We start from the raw sequence: 21,906 nt of genomic DNA on the forward strand, positions 1-21,906 counted from the left end.
CATCTGTGAGTAGAGATCATTTCACTTCTTTTTTAATCTGGAAGCTTCTTATTTTACTTTCTTCCTTACTAGCCTAGTATAATGTTGAATAGGAGTGGTGAAAGTGATCATCCTTGTCTTCTTCCTAATCTTAGAAGAAAGCATTCAGTCTTTTACCATTTAGAATAATGTTAGCTGTACATGTTTTGTAAATGTCCTTTGTCAGGTTGAGGAACTCCTCTTCTACTCCTAGTGTGTTGAGGACTTTTATCACAAAGAAGTGTTAGATTTTTTTATCAAATGCCTTTTTCGTGTCTGTTAAATGACTGTGTAGTTTTTATTCTTAATTCTATTAAGATGACATATTGTTTTTGGATATTAAAACAACCTACAGTCTCACTCTGTCAATTTGAGGTTTTTAATTATTGTAATTATAAATGGATACCTCAGGCCGGGCGCGGTGGCTCACGCTTGTAATCCCAGCACTTTGGGAGACCGAGGCGGGCGGATCACGAGGTCAGGAGATCGAGACCACGGTGAAACCCCGTCTCTACTAAAAATACAGAAAAAATTAGCCGGGCGTGGTGGCGGGCACCTGTAGTCCCAGCTACTTGGAGAGGCTGAGGCAGGAGAATGGCGTGAACTCGGGAGGCGGAGCTTGCAGTGAGCCAAGATCGCGCCACTGCACTCCAGCCTGGGCGACAGAGCGAGACTCCGTCTCAAAAAAAAAAAAAATAAATAAATAAATGGATACCTCATTTAAAAAACTGGGAAGTACCAAAAGGCAGGAAGACATTGAACCATCTACAACCTGAACACAAGATTTTCGGGTCTGATTCCTTGGGATACAAATATCAGGTTCGTGCAATCGTAATTGTGGTTTTTGCAGTTGAAAGTAATGGCAACGACTGCACATACTTTTGTATGAACCTAATACATGAAAATAAAAGATACATAAATAACCCCACAGGAATAACTGAGCACATTTCACTAGTTCCTACTTAGTGTATGAGAAAACAAACACAAACAGGTACACAAATAGCTTGAAAATAAAATGGCGGCCGGGCGCGGTGGCTCACGCTTGTAATCCCAGCACTTTGGGAGGCCGAGGTGGGCGGATCACGAGGTCAGGAGATCGAGACCACGGTGAAACCCCGTCTCTACCAAAAATACAAAAAATTAGCCGGGCGTGGTGGCGGGCGCCTGTAGTCCCAGCTACTCGGAGAGGCTGAGGCAGGAGAATGGCGTGAACCCGGGAGGCGGAGCTTGCAGTGAGCCGAGCCGAGATTGCGCCACTGCACTCCAGCCTGGGTGACAGAGCAAGACTCCGTCTCAAAAAAAAAAAAAAAAAGAAAAGAAAATGGCAAATATTGAGTGCTATAATCTCATTATGGGACTGCAGAAAGTGAACTCTCCCTCTAGGACTCTGCTCAGGAGTGGTATGCTGTCTGCCTACTTTGAGGTTGTTTTACTTCTTGGTCACTACTCATCCTGTTCACTTTCCCTAAAATTTTCTTTTTCTTTTTCTTTTTTTTTTTTTTTTTTTGAGACAGAGCCTCGCTCTGTTGCCCAGGCAAGAGTGAAGTGGCACAATCTCGGCTCACTTTAATCTCCGCCTCCCGGGTTCAAGCCATTCTCCTGCCTCAGCCTCCTGAGTAGCTGGGAATACAGGCACGCACCACCACACCCAGATAATTTTTGTATTTTTAGTAGAGACGGGGTTTCACCATGTTGACCGGGATGGTCTCGATCTCCTGACCTCGTGATCCACCTGCCTCGGCCTCCCAAAGTGCTGGGATTACAGGCATGAGCCACTGTGCCTGGCCTACTCCTAAGTATTTAACCAAGAGAAATGAAAGTTTATGTCCACGCAATGATTTGTACACACATATTTATAGCAACTTTATTTGTAATAGCTCCAAACTAGAAACAATCCAAGTATCCATCAATAGGTGGATAGATAAATAAACTGTGCATCCATACAATTAAAACTACTCGGCAACAGCCAGGTGCGGTAGCTCACGCCTGTAATCCCAGCACTTTGGGAGGCTGAGGCGGGCGGATCACGAGGTCAGGAGATCGATACCATCCTGACTAACATGGTGAAACCCCGTCTCTACTAAAAATACAAAAAATTAGCCAGGCATGGTGGCGGGCGCCTGTAGTCCCAGCTACTCAGGAGGCTGAGGCAGGAGAATGGTGTGAACCTGGGAGGCAGAGCTGGCAGTGAGCTGTGATCGCGCCACGGCACTCCAGCCTGGGTGACAGAGTGAGACTCTGTCTCAAAAAAAAAAAAAAGAAAAAAAAAACTACTCAGCAACAAAAAGGAAGAAAGATACAAGCAACAACATGAATGAATCTCAGAATATTATGCTGAAGGAAAAAAGCCAGACAAAGAAAGAATATACTACATTATTTCATTTATATAACATTTTTGAGAATGTTGACTAGTCTATAAGACAGGAAGTCTGGGAGAACAGTGAAGGAAGAGAGGGATTCCAAAAGGACACCAGGAATCTTTTGAGGGTGATGGATATGTTCATCATACTGATTGTGGAGATGATTTCACAGGTAGATATATATATGTCAAAACTCATCAAATACACTTGAATATATGCAGTTTACTTACTATTAATTATACTTCAATAATGCTGTGAAAAATATTGTACTGAAGGATTGTAATAGTTAGGTGCTTTAAGTTCCAATTTTTAAAAAACACAAAACTTCAACCCGCATAAACAACTAAAGAGAATTTCTTGACTCAGCATAATTGAAATGTCTAGTGTTGGCCTCATGCATAGTTTGATCAGAGCACCAGCTCCATGTGTCTGTGAGCTTCTCTGCTCACTTCCTGATGTTGCTTTTATTCTTAGTGGGTTTTTCTCGTGGTAACCAAATGGCTGTAGCAGTTGTAGGTCTCACATTTACATACCACACCTTCTGGGAAAACAGATACGTTTCCTTCCCCCAGTCACTGAACCAAAATCTCAAGTCTTAAGCATGATTCAATCAACTACGCTCTTGTGTCTGTCCATGAACCACTCCCTGTTGTCAGGGACTGGGAAATAGTCAACCCTCTGTCCATGAATGTGTAACATTGCACAGTAAATATAAAGAAAGTGATGGGGACAATGGCTAAATCTTCTAAGGGTTCTGTGATGAAGTGGAAAAGAATGACAGCTTTACCTTTCACCTATTCTGTTTAAATATGCAAATTCCATCACACCATTGAATGCGTATGTCACATTGCCTAGGAACATATGCAATTTCTTATTTATGTCTTCTTTTTTTAAAAAAGCAATTTTTTTGTTTTTTTGAGATATACTTCATATTCAGTACAATTCAATTTTTGCCATTCTAAGTTCACAATATATAACATTCAGAGTTGGTGGTATGCTGTCTTATGAGTCCTTTGTTGCTCCTTTTTTCTTTTTTTTTTTTTTGAGACAGTCTCACTCTGTTGCCTAGGCTGGAGTGCAGTGGCACCATCACAGCTTACTGCAACCTCTGCCTCCCTGCTTCAAGCAATTCTCCTTCCTCAGCCTCCTTAGTAGATGGGATTACAGGTGTGTGCCACCATGCCTGGCTAATTTTTTTTTTTTTTTTTTTTAGTAGAGATGAGGTTTCACCATGTTGCCCAGGCGGGTCTTGAACTCCTGTCCTCAGGTGATCCACCCACCTCGATCTCCCAAAGTCCTGGGATTATAGGCATGAGCCACTGTGCCCCGCCCTTTATTCCTCTCTTAGAGAGTTAATGCTCTGTCTGTATTTCTGTTTTTCTTATACAGCTACATATACAAACAATGTTTGTTAATGGCTTTAGGATAATGATTTGATGAAGATGAAGATATCAATCACTTAAATCAGTTAAATAAACACACAGAACAGACAGTTACCATAGGGAGGGATTAATTTGAGATAACTTTTGTAGGTCGGATTTGTGGAGGAGGGGGAGTCTAAATGCAGTCTTTCTTGTAATATCATCAGAAAATGTTGAGACTCTCCAAGGCATTCCCACTTCCTGCTTCTTACTGTCGTCATCATATTTAACATGATCAGTGCAATGGACATCTGTGGCTTATGCCTACTCAGCACCCTTTTTTCTGGCAACAGCACCCATCTTCTCCCAGAGGAAAACCATTGGTCTCCCCTTCTCTGAGCCTGTGGCTCAGAATTGGTGGAGTGGGTGGGCACAAGATTCAAGCCTGGCCAATCAATTCAACAGTCACCTGATGCATGTGACCCAAGCTGGGCCAATAGGAGTCTACTTAGGAATCTTGAGAAGACTACAGAAAACAGGCAGTGTCTTTCAGCTGAAGTTTTAAAGCTGATTGAATGGAAGCTTGCCCACCACAAGCCATCTTTGCCATCGTATGGTGGCAGCCTTTCTGGGAATAAAGCTAATTCAGAGGGACCCCAAGCTGGAGATGGAGACAGATTTCTTTTTTCTTTTTTTTTTGGAGATAGATTTCTGATGATATCACTTGAGTACCTAGATCCAATCAGATCTACCCTTAGTTTTTGGTTATGTGAGTCAATAAATCATCTTTATGCTTAATTTATTTTAAATTCAGTTTCAAAACTTGCAACTCAGAGTCTTGGCTAACACCACCACCATTATAATCTGCATCACCATCTCCTCTCCTCCCTCTTGAAGCCAGAAGTAAAAGTCCACTTGCTTCCTGGAGCAGAACCTGAAATTATTGCAACATTCAGCTAGGTGAGTGCCCAGAGGAAGTCCAGGGTGGCAGTGTGGGGTGTGGTGGAGGAAGCTCTCAGGTGCTTCTGGAGCAGAGGTAACTCAAGGGCAGAGACCTGCCATTGAGACATAGGCTCTGGCTGCCCACTCCTGGAACATTCATCTGTATTATTGTAGAACTCCCATTGCAAATCCTTTGTTGGGTACAGATTAAAATCTCTACTAAGTGCTTAGCTGGCACCCTGGAGGTGTATAATCAGAAACCATCATTCCTCTTAACGCTTCATGTTTGCATGCAAACATTCATTTAAATAGCTCAGGTCTCATGATCACAATGCAATTCTAAACTCTTGTCCCAGGACCTGCCCAGTTTTGTGGATGCAAATATTGCCACTGAAAATAGTCCAAAAACAGCATCCAAGATTTTCCACAAAAGTAGGGTCAGAAACCCAGGGAGAGAATTAGTCTATTTCACTTACTCTATTAGATTAGGAATAATGAAAGGGGAAAGAGCAGACGCATTTCTTGTAAATCAAGACTGAAAACTCCACAAGCGCAAAGACCATGTTTCTTTCTATTTGTCACTGTATTTGCGGTACCCAACATGATGGCCAGCAAAAAATACTTGTTGTGCGATTGGCCTAATAGTTAAACGAATGAATGAAGCAAGAAAAGTTTGAAAAGGGAAGACCAGACCAGGCACGGTGGCTCATGTTTGTAATCCCAACACTTTGGGAAGCCAAGGTGGGTGGATCACTTGAGGTCAGGAGCTCAAGACCAGCCTGGCCAGGATGGCAAAACCACATCTCTACTAAAAATATAAAACTTAGCTGGGCATGGTGGCATGCACCTGTAATTCCAGCTACTTGGGAGATACAAGAATCGCTCAAACCCAGAAGGCAGAGATTGCAGTGAGCTGAGATCACGCCACTACACTCCAGCCTGGGCAACAGAGTGAGGTTCCATCTCAAAAAAAAAAAAAAAAAAGAAAGAAAGAAAAAGAAAAGGGAACATCAAATGATGCTCTCAGAGTCAGGTTCAAATAATACCTCTGCATTGTCTATCTCTGGTTTTTGTGCAAAGGCAGACTACTTCTGAAGGGCCCTTTCCATTCCATCTTGTGGTTCTTCTTTTTTTTCTTTTTTCTTGAGATGGGGTCTTGCTATGCTGCCCAGGCTGGTCTTGAACTCCTGGGCTCATGTGTTCCTCCTGCCTCAGCCTCCTGAAGAGCTAAGATTACAGGTGCATACCACAATACACAGCTCTATCTTGTGATTCTTCTGCAGCCTTAACTGATATAAAGGACATTGGCCATTTTTGCCTGCCCAGTGTCCATTCCCTTTTTCTATTAAGTCCCCCATTTCCTTTTGGGAAATCACCTCTTCTCATTTAACGTACTCTTCTTAGTAGGGTGTGTCTTTGTAAGCACCTCCCACCATGAAAAGTGAAGGACACTTTTTTCTTCTGTTTGCACCTGTAAGGACCAGTGCAACCTAAACTCAAACAAGCAGATATTCTCTCCAGTATTTGACTCTTGACCAAGTGACCCAAGAATGGAAGGGGTAGTTGGAAGTCATTTATTTTGCCAGGGGTGTTGCTAAGAGAAAAAATTCGAAGAAATTAAATTTAGACTGGGCACAGTGGCTCGCGCCTGTAATCCTAGCACTTTAGGAGGCCGAGGTGGGTGGATCGCCTGAAATCAGGAGTTCAAGACCAGCCTGGCCAATGTGGTGAAACCCTGTCTCTACTAAAAATACAAAAATTAGCCAGGTGTGGTGGCAGGCACCTGTAATCCCAGCTACTTGGGAAGCTGAGGCAGGAGAATCGCTTGAACCCAGGAGGCGGAGGTTGCAGTGAGCCGAGATTGTGCCATTGCACTCCAGCCTGGGCAACAGGAGGGAAACTCCATCCTAAAAAAAAAAAAGAAAAAAAAAAGAAAAGAAAAAAAGAAGTTAAATTTAACAGAATTTAACTGAGCAAATAACGATCCTCAAATTGGGCAGCCCCCATCCAGAATCAGAAGGTTCAGAGAGATTCCAGCACTGTCACATGGTCAGACAGGATTTATGAATAGAAAAAAGAAAGCAACATACAGAAAACAGAAGTGAGACACATAAACAGTTGGAATGGTTATAGCTTGGCATTTGCCTTATTTGAACACTGAACAGTTGGCTGCCTGTTGAGTGGCTGAAGTATGGTTTCTGTGATTGCCTGAGGCTTGGCTAATTGTTTGGGTTTTTTGTTTGTTTGTTTTTGTTTTTGAGAGGGAGTTTTGCTCTTATCGCCTAGGCTGGAGTGCAATGGCAAGATCTCAGCTCACTGCAACCTCCACCTTGTGGGTTCAAGCGATTCTCCTGCCTCAGCCTCCTGCCCGCCACCATGCTGGATAATATTTTTGTATTTTTAGTAGAGACAGGGGTTTCACCATGTTGGCTAGTCTGGTCTCAAACTCCTGACCTCAGGTGATCCAACCCCCTCGGCCTCCCAAAGTGCTGGGATTATAGGTGTGAGCCACTGCACCCTGCCAGCCTCCTTCTTTAACATCCATTCTAAGCTATTGCTATTTGTCCTTTTCACTCCCGGGTTCTATCTCCTTGTAGTGAACACTGTTAGGGTTGTTCCTCCCTTCTCTGCTATGATTCTTCCTTGTCTGTAACTGATTCCTCACCTCCAGCAGTTTGACCTTGTGCTCTGGCCATTGCGATTGGTCAGATTTACCCATCTTCACCCTAAGCTAGGCCAATCAGATTTCTTTTTCCTGAGAGTGTAGAAGTTTGACCTCATGAATGTGAAAGTTGTAGGTTGTTGAGAGCTAAGCACCAGAAGAGGTTTGGTTAGGAGGAAGGAAGGTCTATAATTTTCTGCTGCTGAGGTTTAGGATTTTCCTGAGTGCCAACACTTCCCTGTCTTCAGGAGAGTTCTGATAAATTTACCTTTCTTGAATAAGTTTTTTAAAATTGGCTTATATTATCTGCAACCAAAGAACCTCAATTAACACAGTCTCCATGTGATAGAAGGTTCCTTAGAGACAAGGCCAGATTTTTTTTTTTTTTTTTTTTTTTGAGACAGAGTCTCTCTCTATCACCCAGGCTAAAGTGCAGTGGCACAATCTCGGCTCACTGTAACCTCTGCCTCCCAAGTTCAAGCAAATCTTGTGCTTCAGCCTCCCAAGTAGCTGAGATTACAGGCATGTGCCACCACGCCTGGCTAATTTTTGCATTTTTTGTAGAGACGGGGTTTCACCATGTTGGTCAGGCTGGTCTCGAACTCCTGGCCTCAAGTGATCCACCTGCCTCGGCCTCCCAAAGTGCTGAGATTACAAGTGTGAGCCACCGTGTCCAGCAAAGGCCAAATTTTAATTCATTCATCCATTTATGCATTCATCAAACATTTATTGAGCATTTGCTATGTGACAGGCATGTGGTAGGTACTGGGAACCCAAAGATGAATTAGATAATCCCCTCAACTCACCAAGCTTGCTGCCTGGTTGTAAGTATAAATGTATTCAATCAATCATTCATTCACTTAAGTAATTCATTTATCCAATGAATAATTACCAACACTCATTTAATATTATGTAACAGGTCTTGGCAGTAAATGCTTTTGTTAATTCTCCAACTCTATGAGGTATATCCCATTTTACAGATGAAGGAACTGAGTCATAGAGAGGTTAGGCGGCTTTGCCTAAATCATAAGGATTTTAAGTGCTGAAACTGGTCTTCAATTATGGTATATCTGACTGCAGAACTCTTGCTTCTAAGCATTGTGTAACCTCCCTCTCAAACAATCTCAAAGCAGTGTGATACATGCTTACACAGGTGTGTATAAAGTCCACAGAGGAGAAAGCAGCTAATTTTGTGGGGAGGTAGGGGTTCAAAACAGGCTTCACAGTTGAAGTGGTTTGAGCAATCTTGAAGGAAGAGAAGGGTTGTCTTCCTGGTGCCTAGCATAGAACTTTGCATATGAACACTGTAAAATGATGATTAAGCGGCTTATGCTTCTGGAAGGAGTTGTTTTCCTGTTTACATGGAGCCTGGGGTGTTTCCTACTGCCTACTGCAGCATCATTTTTGTGATTTAGCAATGGCATGTGAAGTAATCAGATCATCTGTATATCACTGATGCTCACAGAAGCCTGTAAGGTAAGTAGTACAGGTACACACTTTGTAAGACGAGTGAGGAAACCAGGGCTGAGTTTGCATGACTTGTCCAAGACTATACATGGTGAGTAAGTGGCAGAACAAGACAAGGGGCCAGCCCCCTGAGGAGGGATTGGCTAACAGGATTCCTCTAATCTAGCCAGACTCCTTTACTCCTCTTAGCCTGTAGTTCAGGCTTTGATCTTTCCAGACTCGGCACCCGAGTTTCTGAATGTTTCCTCAGAACACCCCCCCATCCTTCTCAGTTCCAGCTCTCCAAGTTCCGCTCATCTTCCAAGATCTATCTCATTGCACATCTTCCTCGCAAGCCTTCTCCAGATTCATTCAGCTCACTCCCTAAGCTTCATTTAAATCCCTTAGCCCTGCTTCCATCCAGATTCCTGCCCTGAAAACTTTCTACCTGGTTAGACTCATCACTGCCATTCAGCTTCCCTCATCAGAACTCCTGTTGCCTAATCTCTCCAGCCTTAGGTTGGTCTTTAACTATTGTTTTCTTTCTATGTGTATATCTTGTCTCTCACTGAAATGTAAGCTCCATGAAGCACAGCCACATGCTTCCTTTTTAGCCTTATACATACAGAAGTATATTCACTTTGGGATCAATAGTGTTTGTCAACTCAAATAGGATGTGTGGGATGAATGATCCCACCTTCTGTTAGATTATTCAGCTCCTAAGTCATGCAAAACCGATACCTTCTGGACCTCCTTTCTAAAGCTCCTGCAGGGTGGGGAAAGAATGCACGGATTCGCCGGGCGCGGTGGCTCACGCTTGTAATCCCAGCACTTTGGGAGGCCGAGGCGGGCGGATCATGAGGTCAGGAGATCGAGACCACGGTGAAACCCCGTCTCTACTAAAAATACAAAAAAAAAATTAGCCGGGCGTGGTGGCGGGCGCTTGTAGTCCCAGCTACTCCGAGAGGCTGAGGCAGGAGAATGGCGTGAACCCAGGAGGCGGAGCTTGCAGTGAGCCGAGATTGCGCCACTGCACTCCAGCCTGGGCGACAGAGCGAGACTCCGTCTCAAAAAAAAAAAAAAAAAAAAAAAAAAGAATGCACGGATTCTCATAGGTGCATTTAGCAATTACTAGTAACCAACACTTAATGAATGCTTACTAATTGCTAGGTCCTATACAAAATACATTACATACATAAATTTATTCAATCTTCACGACAACTATTATTGTCCCTACTGAACAGATGAAGACACATAGAGGTCACTCAGCTAGTAAGTGGCGCAGCTAGGATTTAAAATCCAGACCGATTCCAGAGTCCATACTCTTAATTATGATACTAAATTCTTTATGGATAACAGAAAGTCTCTAATTGTAATGTAGATCAATTTCCTTGCTTTCTAACCCCATGGGAAGATGGAACCAAAAAGGGTGAGAAAATAATATTTATTATACTCCTACTATGAGCCTAGTATTATAAGAGATGCATAATGGGTTAATGATATAATTCTTGCAATAAGTCTATGAAGCAGGAAGTATTAACTCCATTTTAAAGAATTTGGCTTCTAAAGTGGTTAAATACAGTGCTCAAGTTTTAGCTTCTGGTTATTGGCAGAGTTGGAATTAGACCAAGTTTTCTGACTTTGAAGGACAGACTTAATTTAAAGGAGACTGTATAGAAAACCCTGCCAAGGGCACATGTGAAGGGCACGTGAAAAGACATCTGAATTATTACTTATAATAATTCAGAAATAGTGAATGTGTAGTGTATATTGAAGAATGGTAAGAGATTGTCAAAAAACCTATTCTATAAACACTCACAGAGGAATCAGTTAATTAAATAAAGGAGCTGCCTGTCTTGGGCTAGGACATAAACCCCAGAACTTCCCACGAGGCAAGGGCAGAGAGGGCGCCACCTGTCCTGGAGAACCTGGGAACCCGCTCTAGAGACTTCGGTTTAGCCCCTTTTATTGCCTCACACTCTAATTGGCTACTTTTCCCTGGGCTCCGCCTCCTCCTCGGTCTGGACCATTAAACAGGCAAGCCCTACCCCGGACCTGGATGCGGCCTCCAATCAGCTGCCAGGCCCTGGCGTCCCTCTAGAGAAGCCCCCTCTCCACCGGCGAGGCGCTTTGCTCTCGTCCGTGATTGGCCAGGCAGCAGCATGGGGTCCGCCTCCTTCTCTTCCAGATTGGTCAGCGGTCGTCAGGTCCACATCCCTCTCGGCCGGTCTCCGCCGCTCTTTCCCTTCGCTGCGTGGCCTTGGGCGAGCCTGGTCCTCTGCGGAGAGGGCCCCGCCCTCTGTGAAGGCCCGCCCGGGAATTGGCGGCGGCGCTACAGCCATTTCCGGTTTCGGGGAGGTGGGTGGGGTGCGGAGCGGGACTTGGAGTCGCGGCCGCCGCTGCCACCGCCCACAGAGCCTGCCTTGCGCCTGGTGCTGCCAGTAAGATGCGGCCGGAGCCCGGAGGCTGCTGCTGCCGCCGCACGGTGCGGGCGAATGGCTGCGTGGCGAACGGGGAAGTACGGAACGGGTACGTGAGGAGCAGCGCTGCAGCCGCAGCCGCAGCCGCAGCCGCCGCCGGCCAGGTACGAGGGGCCCGCGCGGCGGGGCCAGAGTGGCGGTGCGGAGTGGCGGAGGGGCGGCCGGGCGGGGCGAGGTCTCCGGGCCATCCGCTGGGCAATCCGCGGGGCGGGAGCCGCTCGCAGGTGTAGGCGGCAGTGTCCGGCCGCTGGCCCGACCTCCACGAGCCTGGAGGCTCAAGGACGGCTTGGGGGCTCCCCACCTCTCCGCGCCTGGAGGTCGTCCTCCCTTACTCCCGGAGCTCTGGGTTCTGCTCAGAGCCCCGGGTACTTTTCTCTGCCCCATCCTGCCAGAAGTGTGTGCCGCTCCCAGGGGAAGCGATGAGGGGCCCCTCGGACCCCAGTGGGAGCCGCCCATGGGCTCCCGAGGGTCCCTTCTCAAACCCCCGAGGTTGTTGCTTCGTTTTAAAGTCCTGCAGCCCTCCAAAGAAAACCACCCGTGGGGTCCTTAAGAAGCAAAGAAAGTTAGGCGGTGGTGTCAGATGGAAGCACACCCAGCCTCTCCCAACCACATTCTGGACTACCACGTTCACTCCCCAGCCAGGACATTGGTCCGTAGATCTGTAAGGGAATCCAAGCTGGTCCCTCGAAAGCATCATTCTCTTAACTCTGCCCGTGGTGAGACTCTACCCCAGGCTCCAGGTTGGATTAGGCGGCCCCTTCGACCCTTTCCTGAACACGAGTGCTATCACACAAGGGGATTGTTTAGCCTGGTGATGACTCTATACTAATTAACCATGCTGAATCATCAACCAAGTTCAGGCAGTTCTAAAACATTTTGAAAAGTTCTAAATTCAAGACAATGCTTATTATCAACCTTACAGTGCTCTGGACTGTCAGATATTTTGTTGAAATGTGTTTTTAAAGATGAGCTGGTTAAAAAGATGCAAGATGGTGTTCCTGGAAGAGAGTGTTGCGATAATTTCCAGTTGACTTTAATACGTTTAAGTCTTGTACAGATATTAAGGAACACTTAGAAAGTACTCTGTTCCCCTTTAGCAGGAGTGTGACTGTTGCAGTTTGATAGGATGGTGATCTTAATTTGGCTTTAACATAAATATCTGGCAGGCTCCTCCCCAGATGAGTAGTTATGATGGATAGATCTGTTACTGTTTGGTGCGAAGCAGAAAATAAAGCATTTTTCCAGGTCATGTTGAGATACTGAGACTGAGAGTTGAGGGAAAAAATAAGTAAAACAGACTTAACCTCCACTGAAGTTGTAAGGTGTCTAGGCGAAGTAATACACAGATCAAAAGATTTGTTTTCACTTTTAAAGAAATAATTGTGTGAGGGAGGAAGTGATAACAATCAGCTCATTATAAGCAGTGGAATAGTTTGTCGTTTTCCTAGCAGTGTAAACGACTTATAAGACAAAATTGTTGTGGTATAGAATGTAATAGGGAAATTTAACGGGTAGGAGTTAGAAAATACATTGCAGGTAATTTCATTGAGGTTTTTTTTTTTTTTTTTTGAGACAGTTTTGCTCTTGTCACCCAGGCTGGAGTGCAATGGCGCGATCTCGGCTCACTGCAGCCTCCACCCCCTGGGTTCAAGCGATTCTCCTGCCCCAGCCGCCCGAGTAGCTGGGATTACAGGCGCCCATCACCAGGCCCGGCCAATTTTTGTATTTTTATTAGAGACGGGGTTTCACCATGTTGTCCAGGTTGGTCGCGAACTCCTGACCTCAGGTGATCGGCCTGCCTTGGCCTCTGAAAGTGCTGGGATTACAGGCGCACCTGGCCGAGGTATGTTTTTTTTTTTTTTTTTGAGACGGAGTGTCGCTCTTGTCGTCCAGGCTGGAGTGCAGTGGCGTGATCTCGGCTGACTGCAAGCTCTGCCTCCCGGGTTCACGCCATTCTCCTGCCTCAGCCTCCCGAGTAGCTGGGACTACAGGCACCCGCCACCACGCCCGGCCAATTTTTTGTATTTTTTAGTAGAGACGGGGTTTCACCGTGTTAGCCAGGATGGTCTCGATCTCCTGACCTCGTGATCCTCCCGCCTCGGCCTCCCAAAGTGCTGGGATTACAGGCGTGAGCCCCCGCGCCCGGCCGGTATGATTTTTTAAAATGAAAAAGGAAGTCGAGAAAGGTGTTCACACTTCAGCGGTGCTTTGTGTTCAAATGTTCCTTTCAATCTCTGTGAGTTATGTTCTGATTTAGTAGGAAATCAAGGACCTTTCTCCCATAATCTCTAACAATTTAGCATTTGTAGAATGATATTTCTTCAGAGCTTGCCAACTAATAAGGTGAAGAAATATCAAGGTACTAATATGACATTTTAAAATCTGTATGAATAACATTTGGTTGACTTTTGGGGACGTGTTTTATAAAAGTTTCACTCAAGGCACATTGGTGGCATTTGGAAGAACGGTCTGTTGGAATGCTGTGAGGGCTGCAGTATCCCTTCTAGAAAACTACTTCTCACCAGTATTTTTAAAACAGACTTCAGATCTAGAGCTTTCTACACTCTCAGATGGAGGAATATTGCCTGTGAATTTTTTTCTTTCTTATACAAAAGAGAGATCTTGGTAACTACGTGAGAGCAATACAATATCTTAACATTTTTAAAAAGTTGTTTTCATTTTAATTAAAGCGATGTGCTTGTGCTCCAACCTCTACCTATCTTTCCCCTCTTTCTGGGGGAAATATTGCCAACTGTGCCATCAAAAATACGCATACAGCTGTGTGTCATGCTTTCACTAAAATATGAATTTAGAGTATAACATGGTTGAGATGTAAATTCTTTTCCGCACATCTCCTACCATGTCTTTTTTTTTTTTTTTTTTTTTTGAGACGGAGTCTTTCTCTGTCCCCCAGGCTGGAGTGCAGTGGCGCGATCTCGGCTCACCGCAACCTCCACCTCCTGGGTTCACGCCATTCTCCTGCCTCAGCCTCCCGAGTAGCTGGGAATACAGGCACCCGCCAACACGCCCGGCTAATTTTTTTGTGTTTTTTTTTTTTTTAGTAGAGACGGGGTTTCACCGTGTTAGCCAGGATGGTCTCGATCTCCTGACCTCGTGATCCGCCCACCTCAGCCTCCCAAAGTGCTGGGATTACAGGCTTGAGTCACCTCGCCCGGCTCCCACCATGTCTTTTAATGAACAGGAGAGAAGCCAGGAACGTCTAAGATCACTTTACACTCTCAAGAGTATGTTTCTGTGCTTGAGGGGATGAATGAAAGTATATAGTAAAAGAACAACTCTTGGATTTGGGTTTAGAATTTGATTAGCTACATGCTGTGTTAAGGAGTTGTGCAACAATCAGACATTGCTGTTTAGTGATGACAGTAGACACATAGTTTTCACAATAGTAACAGTTGAACAATAGAGCAGTAATTTTTCCTCTCTGCTATTCAGATGAGTGGGAGGAGCACAAGCCTTTATTTGAGGTAAAGTGTGGCAATTTGCCCAAGGGAAACTTTTACATTAGCATTGGAAAGAACCTTTGGCGGTTTATTTAATTCAGTCCTTTATCTCTTTGTAGGACTTTATTAAAATCAGTCTTGATAGAAAATTCTATACTGTTTTTAAAGATCTCCAGGGGATTTGCAGCAAGTTTTTCTCTATAGCAAATTGGATTATTCCATGATCTTAATTACCAGATTTCTTCCTGTGGATTTAACATTTGATTAAATAAATGCCATGTTTTGGTTGCACCTGAAATATAGTATTTCGTTCGTGTGTTTGTTTTTAAAACTCCATGTTAACAGCTCTTTTTAAAAGAGCTTCCATTTCTTTATAGAAGTTTTGAGATTTAGGTTTTCCTTTTACTTTCCTCAATTAGTTAATAAGTGTGAAAGAAAAAAGTTATCTACCTTTGAGACAGTTTTGACCCTAACTTTTTTCCCTTTGGGTGTAGTTTTAATGATATATTAGAAGGATGAGAGCTCTCTGGCTGTCAGAGTAAAAAATTCTATCTCGAGGAATTGAGGCAAGAGTTGTGTTCTTATGTTAAATAATAAGACAAACAAAGTAGAAAGAACAAAGTGTTAGTCTTGCTTCTTAGGAGGAGGCAAATAAATAACTAATGAAAGCTGGTTTACTAAATAGCTGCTAGCTTTTGTTTCCACTGAGGGGAAACAGTAACTGGGGATTTAATGTGATAGTTAAGGAAAAGGAGAAGATAGTTATGAGGCCAGAACAGTAGAAATAGTTAGAATAGTCATATATCTGTTTAGATTTAGCAGGTCCTGATAAGATACCTCAGATACCTCAAGGCTTTTCAGAAATAATGTAATTACAACTTGGAGGACAAGATTTTCATTTCAATTTTCACTCTAAGGGGGAGCATATCTTGATTCTTACATAGCTGCATCTGAAGAATTCCAGAGTTATTTGAGGTACTCAGGAATTTTCTTTAACAGGAATTCTTGGGAAATGTGTAAGCAACTATGTTCTTAAGATAGTATTTTAGAACTAGGATGTTCAGAAAAGTCAGACTTGCCCACTTTTTAGGGTTTGCCCATGTGCCATAGAAATTTGCACTGCTTTGAGCAAGACAGTTAATTGGTTGATTTAATTAGATTCAATTTTTGAAAGAAAGAAGCAGTGTTTATTGGTAGAATAGGCAATTCAGAGGGATGGGTAGAGGCACTGTTTGCATTCTGAGTGGGTGTGCCGTAGTTGATTAAATAAATGGTTTGCGGACTCAAAGTCAGTTCCCTTCTGGGTAGTTTCTGAGACGCTTCTGTAATGTAATTCACAATTTGTAACCGATAAAAAAGTAAGTCCTTTGCTCTTGACCCATTTACTGTTAGAAAATTTATCTTAAGTTTGTCTTTAAGACTACTTTTTATTGCAAAGCTTGAGGCAGCTATTCTTCCTTTTTTAAAAAAATAATTTTTACTTCTCATTATAGAAATAATACATGTTTAATGTGGGATCATAAAGCATTGGGATAATCTCTGTGTTAGGTTGTTTTTTTTGAGACAGAATCTCACTCTGTCGCCCAGGCTGGAGTGCAGTGGCGCCATCTCAGCCCACTGCAGCCTCCGCCTCCTGGGTTCAAGCGATTCTCCAGCCTCAGCCTCCCGAGTAGCTGGGATTACAGGCATGCGCCACCGCACCTGGCTGATTTTTGCATTTGTAGTAGAGATGAGATTTCACAGTGCTGGCCAGGCTAGTCTCAAACTCCTGACCTCAGGTGATCTACCTGCCTTGGCCTCCTAAAATGCTGGTATTACAGGCGTGAGCCACCGCGCCCAGCCGGAGGTTTGTTTTTTTTTTTTTTTTTTTTTTTTTTTTGAGACGGAGTCTCGCTCTGTCACCCAGGCTGGAGTGCAGTGGAGCAATCTCGGCTCACTGCAAGCTCCGCCTCCCGGGTTCAAGCCATTCTCCTGCCTCAGCCTCTCCGAGTAGCTGGGACTACAGGCGCCCGCCACCACGCCCGGCTAATTTTTTTGTATTTTTAGTAGAGACGGAGTTTCACCGTGGTCTCGATCTCCTGACCTCGTGATCCGCCCGCCTCGGCCTCCCAAAGTGCTGGGATTACAAGCGTGAGCCACTGCGCCCGGCCCGGAGGTTTGTTTTTTAATGTGGTCTATTGTAAATCCTTCTGCTACTTTCTGATAATTTCTTTCCTTTTTTTTTTTTTTTTTTTTGGTGAGATAGGGTGTCGCTGCAGCCTGGCCTGCAGTGGCGCAGTCGTGGCTTACTGCAGCCTCAACTTCCTGGGCTCAAGCGATCCTCCCACCTCAGCCTCCCAAGTAACTGGGTCCACAGGTGTGCACCACTACAGTGGGCTAATTTTTTATTTTTTTAATTTTTTTGAGACGGCGTCTTGCTCTGTCACCCAGGCTGGAGTGCAGTGGTGCAATCTTGGCTCACTGCAAGCTCCATCTCCCAGGTTCACGCCATTCTTCTGCCTCAGCCTCCCGAGTAGCTGGGACTACAGGCACCCGCCAACACACCTGGCTAATTTTTTTTTTTTTTTTTGTATTTTTAGTAGAGATGGGATTTCACCATGTTAGCCAGGATGGTCTCGATCTCCTGACCTCGTCATCCGCCTGCCTATGTCTCCCAAAGTTGTGGGATTACAGGCTTGAGCCACCGTGCCTGGCTCTTTATTTATTTTTTTTGTAGAGATGGGTCTTGCTATGTTCCCCAGGCTAGTCTCTTTTTTACTTAAAAAAACAAACAAAAATATATAAATATATATATATCTATAAAGAGAGAGGGAGACAGAGTCTCACTATGTTGCCCAGGCTGATCTCAAACTCTTGGGCACAATGGATCCTCCCACCTTGGCCTCCTGAAGTGCTGGGATTACAGGTGTGAGCCACCGCACCCAGCCCCCCAGTCTGGTCTCAAACTCCTGACCACAAGCATCCTCCTGCTTCAGCCTACCAAAGTGCTGGGATTACAGCCACTGTGCCAGACTATTTTGTGATAATTTCTTTTTTTTTTTTTTTTTTTTCTTTTTTTTTTTTTGAGACGGAGTCTCGCTCTGTCGCCCAGGCTGGAGTGCAGTGGCACAATCTCGGCTCACTGCAAGCTCCGCCTCCCGGGTTCACGCCATTCTCCTGCCTCAGCCTCTCCGAGTAGCTGGGACTACAGGCGCCCGCCACCACGCCCGGCTAATTTTTTGTATTTTTAGTAGAGACGGGGTTTCACCGTGGTCTCGATCTCCTGACCTCGTGATCCGCCCGCCTCGGCCTCCCAAAGTGCTGGGATTACAAGCGTGAGCCACCGCGCCCGGCCCGATAATTTCTAAGTACAGTGAAATATGCGGTTGTACTGAGACTATGGGTATGATCCAGTCTTACTCCGAAAAATGCATATTAAGGGCCGGGCACAGTGGCTCACACCTGTAATTCCAGCACTAAGGAAGTCAAGGTGTAAGGATTGCTTGAGCCCAGGAGTTCAAGATCAGCCTGGTCAACGTGGCGAGACCCCATCTCTATTTAATTAAAAAATAATAAAGTATATGACCAGGCACCATGGCTCACGCCTGTAATCCCAGCATTTTGGGAAGCCGAGATGGGCGGATCACTTGAGGTCGGGAGTTTGAGACCAGCCTGGCCAACATGGTGAAACCCCGTCTCTACTAAAAATGTAAAAATTAGCCAGGTGTGGTGGCACGTGCCTATAATCCCAGCTACTCTGGGAGTCTGAGGTAGTAGAATCACTTGAACCCAGGAGGTAGAAGTTGCAGTGAGCCGAGATGGTGCCACTGCACTCCAGCTTGGGCGACAGTGAGACACTGTCTCAACAAAACAAAACAAAACAAGACAAAACCACAGTTAGATACCATTTCACACCACTAGGATTGCTAAAAGAATAAACCAGATATTAAGCATTCGTGAGGATATAGAGAAATTAGAATCCTGATACATTGCTGGTGGGATTATAAAATGATGCAGCCACTTTAGGAAACAGTTAAACATAGAGTTAGCATGTGGCCCAGTAATTCTACTCCCAAGAAAAATGAAACACATGTTCCTGCAGAAACTTGTATATTAATTATAATAGCAGCATTATTGATTGATTGATTGATTCAGGGTGTTACTGTTACCCAGGCTGGCAGGACATGGCTCACTGCAGCCTCCACCTCCTGGGCTCAGTCAATCCTCCCACCTCAGCCTCCCAGGTATCTGGGACTACAGGCATACGCCACCATGAGTGGCAAGATTTTTTTTTTTTTTTTTTTTTTGAGACAGTCTCGCTCTGTCGCCCAGGCTGGGGTGCAGTGTGGCTCACTGCAACCTCCACCCCACTGGTTCAAGCAATTCTCCTGCCTCCGCCTTCTGAGTAGCTGAGACTACAGGCACGCGTCACCACGCCCAGCTAATTTTTTATATTTTTAGTAGAGATGGGGTTTCACCACATTGGTCAGGCTGATCTCAGACTCCTGACCTAAGTGATCCACCCGCTTTGGCCTTCCAAAGTGCCGGAATTACAGGCGTGAACCACTGTGTCTAGCCCCGCATTATTTATAATAGCCAAAAAGTAGAAACAATCCAAATGTCTATCAACTGATGAATAGATAAAATATGGTATATCCATATAAAAGGATATTATTCAGCAATACTACTGAAGGAATGCAGTACTAATACATGCAGGAGAATACTACATTGTTTATGGCCACGTGTTTATATAGTGAAAGTATTTGAAAATGCAGGGGAATGATAAACACCAAATTCCCAGTTCCTCTGGGGAGGAAAGGAAATACAGCATTTCCCCAGGACAAACTTCTTAAAAGGATTGGAGAACTACTTAAACTTGTCAGATCTTGACACTGTCCTGATGGCCTCCTGTCACTGATAACAAAATACAAAATAGGGTTTGCAAGGCCCACCATGAACTTTCCCATCCCTCTCTGACTTCATATCCTGCCAGGTCACTGCTTTCTAGCCAATCTGGGCTTTCTGATGTTCCCCAAACACATTGCCATCAAGCACCCCTCCCTGGGGCCTTATTATTATTATTATTATTATTTTGAGATGGAGCCTCAATCTGTCATCCAGGCTGGAGTGCAGTGGTGTGATCTCAGCTCACTGCAACCTCCACCTCCTAGGTTCAAACGATTCTCCTGTCTCAGCCTCCCAAAGTGCTGGAATTACAGGCGTGAGCCACCATGCCTGGGGTCCCTGGGGCTTTAGCCTTTATAGTTACCTCAGCCTGGAAAGCTTTTTCACAGAGTTCTCTTCCCTACTCCAAGTCCGTCTGCTTACACCTTACCGCCACCCTGTTTAAAATGCTCTTTTTCCACGATTTTATTCTGATTGTAGCAGTGTGATCTGATACGGTGTATCTATTTGCTTATCTGTTGTCTGCCTCTCTCACAGGAGTGTATTTCTAGTGCTCGGATCTTGCCTGGCTCATAGCAGGGACTCAATAAGTATTGAATGAATGATAACTTTAATGTTTTATTTAATGGAAAAAAGATCGAAAGCATATAAGCTAAATCTTAAGTTTTTATAAAGCTAGATGTTGAATACAGTTTTATTTCTATCTTTTGATGATAATTATTGTGTCATATTTCATACATACTCTGCTGGTTGACAAAAGCTAGATCCCTAAAATAATGTTACAGACATAAGTAAGAAATGGATTGTGGTGATACACGAGCCGTTAAAGAAACCCATAGCCTAATTTGTAGTGTATCAGGTTTGCGAGTGGTTTAAAACAATAGCGGATTACTGAATGTTCTTACTAGCATGAGAGGACAGCTTGTGAGAAGTAGGAAGAGGCCAGAGAAGGTCCTGGGGTCTGGCACACTCTGATATACTTCATCACCTCTCCCTAAGCTCTCCCTACAGGGCAGTGGGGCCAGTGGTGACTTTTGCAGCACCCTCTCCATTGTCTTACCAAGGGCTTCAGCTGTGAGATGCCGGCTGGTGCTACAAGGAAGGGGAAACGTGTCAGCTCTTTTCTCTGCTCTTTTCTCACATTGATTTCAAACGTCAAGAAGCTGAGCTGAGAAACTGGGCCTGTGATCCTGGTTGGACTGCAGTCCACCACGTGCTGGAGAGCTCTGCGGGTTGTGTTAAAGGGTAGTGTCTTTATTGCCTCCTGTGTAAGCTTGACTTTTATATAGGCAAGCAGGTTATTTCCAGGACAACTGAATTAGTTGGTGTGAAACCTCATTTCCTAGAAACACATTTTCTTAGTAGAGGAAACCCGTATAACCATTTGTCCCCATCTAAGTGTAGCTAATAACATGAATAACAAAAATAGCTAATTATTTAAATAGCAAAAATAAGTATGGAAGATGAATTTGAAGTAAAATTCTAATATTAAGCCACTGATTATTTTAAAACAATCGGATTAAGTTGTAGTACCTCTGAAATAATTAAAGGAAAATTTGATTCTTAGAAAATCTCAATTCATTGGAAGGCCGTGGAATTAATAACATAAAAAAAGAAAATCTCAGGCAATATAAACTGAGGAATGGCAAATGGAAAATGTATTGATTGGTGCAAAAGTAATTGCGGTTTTTGCCATTGAAAGTAATTACTTTTGCCATTACTTTTAATGGCAAAAACCATTTAATGGCAATTACTTTTGCACCAACCTATAAATAATTGGACTCTAGTTCCAACTTTGATATTTAGCTTTCCCATGACTTGACAAATTGCTTAATCTGCTTTCCTTGATTTTGTCAGTCAAGTGAAGAGGAGGAGGCAGCTTGAGAAACATTTGTAAGAGAAATGCTTATTACTTTGTATGTGTTTTTCATCTTGCATATTAAATATAAATTCCTTTAGGTGATATTCTTTAAAATGATTTCCTTACTCCCTTTTATATTTACACCCATTTTCTCTTAAAAAAAAAACAAAAAATACTGCACAATTCTTGAAGACAAGGATTACCTCTTCTTTGTATCATCAAATACAGAGTACAGTTTTTCTGTTTTGTTTTTGTTTTTGTTTTTGAGATGGGTCTTGTTCTATCACCCAGGCTGGAGTGCAGTGGCGCCATCATGGCTCACTGCAGCTTCAACCTCCTGGGCTCAGGAGATCCTCCTATCTCAGCCTCCCCAGTAGCTGGGACTACAGGCATGCACCACCACATCTGGCTAACTTTTGAAAATTTTGTGT

At 44.1% G+C, this 21,906-nt stretch overlaps 1 protein-coding gene across 2 annotated transcripts in view; it reads left to right on the top strand.

Annotated features, from left to right (window-relative positions):
• Positions 1-10,964: 10,964 nt before the first annotated feature.
• The window catches only part of SPTLC2 (serine palmitoyltransferase long chain base subunit 2), a 109,842-nt gene continuing 98,900 nt past the window's right edge, over positions 10,965-21,906 (top strand). The window contains exon 1 of one of the 2 annotated variants that reach the window (XM_055288630.2): positions 10,965-11,373. In XM_055288630.2, the coding sequence (XP_055144605.1) occupies positions 11,236-11,373 (138 nt within the window). In that variant the 5' untranslated portion in view covers positions 10,965-11,235. The remainder of the gene's footprint in view (positions 11,374-21,906) is intronic. The other variant, XM_055288631.2, reaches the window with a different exon arrangement.

This window comes from Symphalangus syndactylus, chromosome 8 (genome assembly GCF_028878055.3).
Source record: "Symphalangus syndactylus isolate Jambi chromosome 8, NHGRI_mSymSyn1-v2.1_pri, whole genome shotgun sequence".
In the NCBI taxonomy this organism is placed as follows: domain Eukaryota; kingdom Metazoa; phylum Chordata; class Mammalia; order Primates; family Hylobatidae; genus Symphalangus; species Symphalangus syndactylus.